The sequence below is a fragment of the Lipotes vexillifer genome, unplaced genomic scaffold, assembly GCF_000442215.2.
Source record: "Lipotes vexillifer unplaced genomic scaffold, Lipotes_vexillifer_v1.1 scaffold575, whole genome shotgun sequence".
Lineage (NCBI taxonomy): Eukaryota > Metazoa > Chordata > Mammalia > Artiodactyla > Lipotidae > Lipotes > Lipotes vexillifer.
The window spans coordinates 3751208-3759094 of record NW_006780198.1 but is presented as its reverse complement, the minus strand read 5'-3'; the positions used below and the strand labels follow the sequence as shown (position 1 = coordinate 3759094).

Below are 7887 nucleotides of genomic sequence, written 5' to 3'. Positions count from 1 at the left end.
CCGCCGTGACCTTCGCCGCTTTGTAGCCGGCGCGGGCCCGCCCCCTGACTCGGCGCGCTCCCGCCGCGCAGCCAACCGGAGCGTGGGGCGAGCCTGGTGGGCGGGGCGCCGGCGGAAGTCGCCCTACCGGCCAGAGCGCGCCCTCCCGCGGCCGGAGGGGGTAGGTGGCGCGGGGCCCAGCCCGGCCCTTCTCCGCTCCCGCTTCGCTAGCCCGGCGCCCCAACTTCAGCATCCCGGGCTAATAAGTCTTTCCCCGGCTAGTCCTATCTTCCCAACGCCTAGCCAAACCGGGCCTATGCGCGCGACGCTGTTTTACGGCAAGTCGGAGCTTCTTAAGCCGCTTCCACTGAAGCCACTCCAATGGTCAAAAAATTAGTTTGCAGAAACATGAACCCCGCCCACTCCCGCCATAGGGAGGAAGGTAACTAGATCATGGGACAGCCATGCTACGGAACGTAATTCAACTATTAGAATGTCAGAGCTATAGGTATTGGCCTAGAGGGATGAAACACTTAAAAAAAAAAAGCAACATGCACATTAATTTTGATAATACCTAAGTTTGAATAAACTCCTATGTGTATGTTTATTGGAATAGACGATGGTTAACACTGAACTGCAAACAGCTACCTCGGGGGGGGTGAAGATTCACTTCATGAAAGTGCTTTAGTATTATTGGTTTGTGCTAAATTACTTTTATAAGTTAAAAAAAAAAGCTCAAGTTGGGAATATTTGTATTTAATTCTGCAATATCTATTTCAGTGTTTCACAACTATTTGTGTTTTTTGAGGTCAACATTAGAATCCTTACCGTCCTGGACAGTGATGGGTGATTTAGCAGCAAATGTTTGTTTCCTGTTGCTGGTTAATCTGTCCCACATCCTAGTCCTGTGCCTTCACCAGGAACTGCAGACAAGGGAGCAGGGCACGAAGCCTGGGCAGTGAGGAGAGTCTGCCTGGACGCTCCACTTTCTTGTAAGTTAAGTGTCAGAGTAGAGGCTTTCCTTTGCTTCATTTCTGCTTTCACCACAAATGAATGAATAGCAGTGAAGCTTCCCTTCAAAATGTGAGGCGTTGTATTTAAGCACCATTCTCTTTCCAAGGAAGATTGTCTGCAGAACGTCCCACTCAAAGGAAGGGCTCTGTGATCTATGTGGACAAAGAATGCACCCAACAGTTCTGTCCTGGGCATGGCTAGAAGCTCACCTTGACTGGGGTGGAATCGTAAGCCTTAAGTGAATTGAATGGAATGGTTTGCTGGACCTTAGCTTCAGAGTCAGATCATTGCGTAGGCTCGGATGCCCCTTCCACCTTACATTCATGTACTCAGCAAGCAGCACAAACCCACGATTGGTCCAGTTTACAACTTACCTCCGGCGAGCCAGGCAAGCCTCAGAGCCTGTCTCATTTGTAAAATGTGCATGATGGTAATACGTGCCTCACAAGTTTGTCAGAATTAATTTAAATGAGAAAGTAAGTAACACCTTGCACAGTGCACGGCACACACGGGTAAGCAACGAGGGTTTTAAAAATCTTATACATATGACTACTGAAAAATGGTGAAATGTCAGTGACTAAGCTTGTGGAAAAGAGAGAAATCAATCATGGGATTTTTCCATTAACAGCTCAGTGATATATGCCACTTTAAAATCCAATAAGCCCCTTCACAGAGGAAGCATCACTTTCTTCCTGCTTGTTCTCTTCCTACTTCTGGTACTCAACGTTTCTTTCATTTCAATGCCCTGGTGCAGAAGCAGAGAACTAAATTATACCAGCTTAATGTCAGACTTATTACCTTAAGAATGTATAAGTGAAAATTATTTCCAAATAATTCTCATACCCAACTAGTGAATATTAAGCAACCTAACTTTTGACCTTCATATTAGATAAAATCTTGAGGAAAAATTCAGGCTTTTGTATGAACATTAAAATAGGAAGGTGTTGCTAAGTGCCACTATTAGACAGTTAAAATGAGCTTCTGGAATAGAAATATCTTTGCTGTCACGCATTGTAGAATCACTGAAGTTTGACTGAAGTCATTTATTTTGACTTCCATTTAGTGTTGACAGTTGTAGCAAATTATGCTAGAGGGCTCAAAAACAGCAACCGACCTCCTTTATGACCAAAGGTGAAGAGAATTAAACTCAATTGTATTTCAATTTGAAAATAACCTCTCCTCATCCCTACCAGAGTATCTGCCACTGAATCTGAAGTGACAGTGCATCAGTGATTAGAATCAAGTATCTTTCTAGATATTCAGATTGAAAAATAACCTTAATGTATAGTATATGCAAATTCCAGTGAAAGAGTTCATGGGAAGACCATCTATCTTACCTGCCTTCTGTCTTATTATCTTTCTGTCCTTTATTAAATTGCCTTTAAAAATGAGGGGGGGGTTAAAACTCTGGTGATTTCTCATTTCTAGGATTTTAACTTTTTAACCTTAAATTCTAGGGTATTTAAACAACACCAATGCCTCCTGTCAGAATAAAAGAACACTCCCCTAGGGGTGGGCAGTCAACCGTGCTCCCTGCCCCTCTCCTCCAGTGGTGGAGCCCCGAGAACAGGGCTGCAGACGCGCCACGTTCCACACTCACAGCTGACTCGGGAGGCTGCCCTCTGACACTCTCACAAGGGACCTGGGCTTGACTAGGCTGAACTGGGGGAAGTACATCCAGGGCCAAGGTAATTGGTAAATCATTCTTTAAAACTCTTGCTTTTGAGGTTCCCTGGTGGCGCAGTGGTTGAGAGTCCGCCTGCCGATGCAGGGGACACGGGTTCGTGCCCCGGTCTGGGAGGATCCCACATGCCGTGGAGCGGCTGGGCCTGTGAGCCGTGGCCGCTGAGCCTGTGCTCCGCAACGCGAGAGGCCACAACAGTGAGAGGCCCACGTAATGCAAAAAAAACAAAAACAAAAAAAAACCCCCAAAACCAAAAAAACTCTTGCCTTTGGTTCAAACTGGGGATAGAGGATAACTTCTGGAAAAGGTTTATAGTTTAAAATACTTAGTGTCAGGAAGCTGTACTTATTTTTTTTAAACTCAGCAGCCGGAAAGCTTAAATGATCAATCTGTGGAAGGTTTTTGGAGACTAGCTGGGAAGTCTGTCCTGGTCTGCCCTGTGCCATCAAGACGTGACACTTCCTACCTGTCCCACAGTGCAGGATCTTACAGTCAGATTAGAAAACAACTGTACCTTGACTTGATAGTTTTTCTCTGCGTTTCTAGGCTTATGCTTCACTGAAGTCCTTAGCTACAGTTTACCCTATGGGCGGACATAAAAGAGGACACAAAACAAATTTATACTTAAATACCATGATTTAATTTACTGGCTGCTTAATCCTGAATTCTCTTAAGTTAAAACGAAACAAAACAAAAACAACCAAAAGTTATAATTAACTGTTAACGTTAATGAATTTAAACCTTCCAGAAAGCATGAATCCAAAAGGAAATGTCCAACAGGTGATACAAGCCAGATATTCTACGGCCTTTCCTGTTTCGGTCTCAAACATTCTACACATCAATGGAAAAAAAAAAAAATTCTCCAGAGTTTCTCAGTTTTATTCTTCTAGACCACAATTTTCCGGTCTGTTACTGAGCATGGTCTTCTAACAGGTACACAATTAACTCATAGGTAGACAACACAATGGCAGTATTTGGTATCTGCCGGATGAGCTGGGCAAAGAGTCCTCTATAAAAGGCCAGGTAGCCTTCTTCCCGGAAGACCAGCCGAGCAGTCTGGACAAAAGACTTGTACTTGGTGCCCTCCTCCCGGAGCCGAGTCCTTATGACTTCTGCAGAGAGAAATACACATTTCAGGCTACAGATGAACTGCACTTCCAAGCAACGTGTGCAGAGCACGCAAAGCACACAGCTTTACAAACGTTAATGTACAGCTATGGCTCTTTGCCATCTCAGCTCTATTTGGTTGCGGTAGTCACAGAGAGACAATGAAAAGTTCTTTTCAGAACATTTTCTAACTCTGGGAATTGGTCAATTAGGGAATTGGTCAATTGTCCCAAGACTGATGTATACATACAAAAGTACCAAATAACTTCTAGGGGTTTAAAAAATAAGCTTAGTTTGAATGGGACTCAATTTTAAGATAGTTTATGGTTTTCTACTCTCAATGAAGTAAACACTGTCATTTCCCTGGAGGTGTATTTGTATTACGTATGGCGACATCGCCAACAAAACTTTCTTTCCATGTACCCCCCAACTTTCTCCTCCTACCAGGATTCTTCTCCACTCTGTCCAGCCTCCTCCTTTTTCATACACTTGTCCACCTGGCCCTGCCTCACCCTGGCACCCACAGCATGACACCTGTGACTGCCTGTCAAGCGGACTTCAGGGCACGTGACCCGGGTAGCATCCAACCCCCTCTCTGCAAGCCCGTGGGGCTGCTCGGTGCCCCAGCACATGACGGGGACTCAATGACCTGTGAGAAGTTGACTGTGTGCATTTGTCACAGCTGACAGTGCAGCGGGTGTTTGAAAACAAAACCTGTTTTACATGGCACAATAAAATAAGCTGTTTTTTTTTTTCTTTTTAAAGTAGTTCAGTAGAACATTACATCTATTATTAATTCCTTAAAAAGTAAACTTACCCAAAGTAGTTTTCCTCAGCACTCCATTCAAAATGGAAGCTGAATTTTTTTTTAAAGCTTGGCTCCTACATCATTTTTTTAAATTGAGGAATTTTAAATAAAATCCAGATTTTTGGCTTCTTTGGAAACATCAGAAGTTCCACAACCCAGGGCCCACATTCCACACAGCCAAGTTTTGGCCACAATCTGCTGCAGCCAAGTAAAGCGGAGTTCCCATTGCCCACATGAGCTGCATACATGAGCTGAAGCCAGCTGAGCTGGGCTCAGCTACCCTGTCATCTGCAGGTGCTCGCACGTCCACCTGAGCTACGGAGGTCTGGATATACTGACACAAACTGATGGCTATTTTCCTGCTCCGGAAGGAAAAGCAAAACCTACCATGGGGGTAAGCGACACAGGAAGCACACCCCTTGGAAAGAGCAGCAGCTGCCATAAGTCCAAAAAAGTTTGTGGAGTTTTTCTCAGTCCCATTTGTAGAAGAGGCTAAGGGAGCTTCTTTCAGATACTTCTTTAAATTTTCATAAATAGCAAAACAGATGATGGTTTCTGAAATTCCAGCGTACGAGGCAGTTAGTCCCCTGTAGAAACCACGAATGCCTTCCGTCTGGTAAACATAGCGAGCACACTGGAGCGTGTTCATCTGCTTGGAGCCTCTCACTCTGCACAAAGGAGACCAACGAGAGGCCGTTACGACAACACGCTAAGGAGCCCGCCTGCTGCACCGAGTCACAAAGATTAGCTAAAGAGAAATTGCATGGTGGGCGCCACAGTCTTCCCTGGTCTGTGGTTGGCTGAGCGCGGCCTGCTGTGAGGCCAGGCCCATCAGCCGGGACACCCGACAGGCCCACAGGATGGGACGTGCACCTGTACGGGGTCACAGACTCGTGCTCAGGGTCTTCGATCTACTTTTGGAAAGAGCTATATGGAAGGTGTTCATCACAGAGGAAAATACGACTGCAACAGAATCAAAACAATCCCAATGTCTACACGTGGGGATAGATACGTAAACCATGGTACATATACTAGATTAAAACAGTTGTGAAGGCAGTCAGATACGGGGAAGTGCTGGACAAAATTACATGTAAAGTATAATTGTGATTACTGTACAAATACGCTTTAAGAAAATACTGAAGGAAAACTCCCCAACATTCCGACAGGGTGGTGAGTGTGAATATTCTTTCTTATCGTTCTAGTCTCCAAATGGTGTATTTTGATTCCATTATTTCTACGTTTGTAAAATTATAAACAGAATAGACTATACAATAACTAAAACGCCTTCGGCTTGGATGCTCCTACCCCACGACAGGAAGTTTTCATAAACCGCCGGGATACAAACAGAATCCCAGGACTGGACAGTGTTCACACTGGGCGCACGTGGAAGGCCCCCCTGTGGGGCAGAAGACCAGTGTCCTGGGCCCCCCAGCCCCACCCACTACCTGGCGTGACCTTTGTGACACAAACGCTAAGCACCTCGTTCCCCTGCTTAACACTGTCTCGGGCAGGGCTCCTCGACCTTGGCACTATAGATATTTGGGGCCAGGTAATTCTCCACTGGGGGCAGGCCTATGCGTTGTAGGATATCTAGCAGCAGCCCTGGCCTCCACCCACTAGATGCCACCTAAGTCGTGAGAGATAAAGACATCTCCAGACATTGCCAAATATCCTCTAACGGAGGACAGACAGTCCCCCTGAACCACTGCTCTAAAGGTTCTCTGCTGCCTCAAAATAAAGCCGAGTCCAAACGCCCATTCCTCCCCAGGGCTTTTAAGGATGTGGCCCTCTCTTTTGGCTTCTCCCCGTCTTATCTCCCGGCACCTCCCTCCTTCTCCAGCACATGTGCATGCAGGACACACCCCTTCTTTCTGCTGCTCAGAAGAACAATGCTTTCTTGCCTTCAGATTTTCTGCACAGCAGATTCCCTGCCTGAGGCACCTTCACACCTGCCGCTGCCCACCGGCTATCCTGTAGATGGGAGGGTGGATGCCACAAGAGCCCCTCCCTGGCTGCACGTCCAGCCCAGACTGCATTAAGGACCCTCCAGGGTCCTGGAGCACCTCAGGCCTCTTATCCCACCAGCCTAGAATTCTCTTTATTTTCTGTGAAGCTGTGAGCTTCTGGAAGGCAGGGCCCATGTCTTATTCCCTGCTGTTTCTGCTGTGACTAGCTGCACAGGAAGCATGCAACAAATACTCATTGTTGAGGGCTATGTTAACAGAGCCCACACAAACACAGCTTTCAAATGTCCTAAGCACGGGTCATTTCCAGCCAGATTTAAAAGAATGCATATAAAGGCAGGCTCTCAGCTGACTCATGCATTTATCCGCTGCTAAACAGAAGTGACATTAGGACACTGTGAGCACACCTGGAACTGGGAGCGATTGCCAAAGGTTTCCAGGAGAGGACACTGGTCTGCAGCTTGCAGGACAATGTGTTCTTGAGGGACAAGAAGGGGAAATGGGATTCCTGGTGAGGGGACGGCAGATTCAGGGAAATGGAAGCATGAGAGCACATGACATTTTCAGAAAATCGCAAAGGACCTTGAATGTTAAGCCGAGGAGTGAGGATTTGACCCTGAGAGTAACTGACATTCATTGAAGGATTCTGAGCAAGCAATCTATTCAAAATGATTAGACCTGATGCATTTTAGAAGGTTCTTTCAGACAGAATGGATTAGGGGGAACACAGAATCAAAGACCAATTCAGAGGCTATGGGGGTCACTGAAGAGAAAAACAAGCTAAGGCAGACCCCAGCTCTACTTCCAGGGGGGGTACTTGCTCGCTCTCTCCTGTGCTTTCTTTACCAGGTAGCTTAAGGTTAGACTGGACTAGCTGGAAGTTTCCAGCGCCCCACACAACATTTCTAGGCAACCTAGTAACAGAAGGGTTCTTAGAATCCTATCACAAAGCATTGTTTACCATCTTCACTAACTTGAAATTACGGTAGTTATGGGGATGCTCTTTGATCTTGTTATTTAATGTGTTAAGGAATTATACTACTATATTGCAATTAAAAAAACCCACTGATTATTGTATTTCAATAATTGGTTTTCACTGCTTTTAAAAATATTGTTCTAAAAAGCACGTGTAGGCTTCACCAGAGACCGCCAAGAGAACCCACAGCATGAAAAGTCCCAAGAATCCCTGGCTAGTTTCAGCACAGGAATCTCGGATATCTGAGGGCCTTGGAGATTAGAATGCCCCTTCTGAGACCAGGGGCATTTGCTGTTCTGCCCTTCCTGGCAGTTTCCCACTTGAAAGAGAGGCCACCTGGAGGAGAGCCCGCAGC

At 46.0% G+C, this 7887-nt stretch overlaps 1 protein-coding gene across 1 annotated transcript in view; it reads right to left on the bottom strand.

Annotated features, from left to right (window-relative positions):
- Positions 1–3301: 3301 nt before the first annotated feature.
- Positions 3302–7887, bottom strand: part of SLC25A33 (solute carrier family 25 member 33) — a 30716-nt gene continuing 26130 nt past the window's right edge. Inside the window, exons 6-7 of the mRNA XM_007453318.1 lie at positions 4980–5260; positions 3302–3789 (exon numbers count right to left, since the gene is read on the bottom strand). Coding sequence (XP_007453380.1) covers positions 3587–3789; positions 4980–5260 — 484 coding nt within the window. The 3' untranslated portion in view covers positions 3302–3586. The remainder of the gene's footprint in view (positions 3790–4979; positions 5261–7887) is intronic.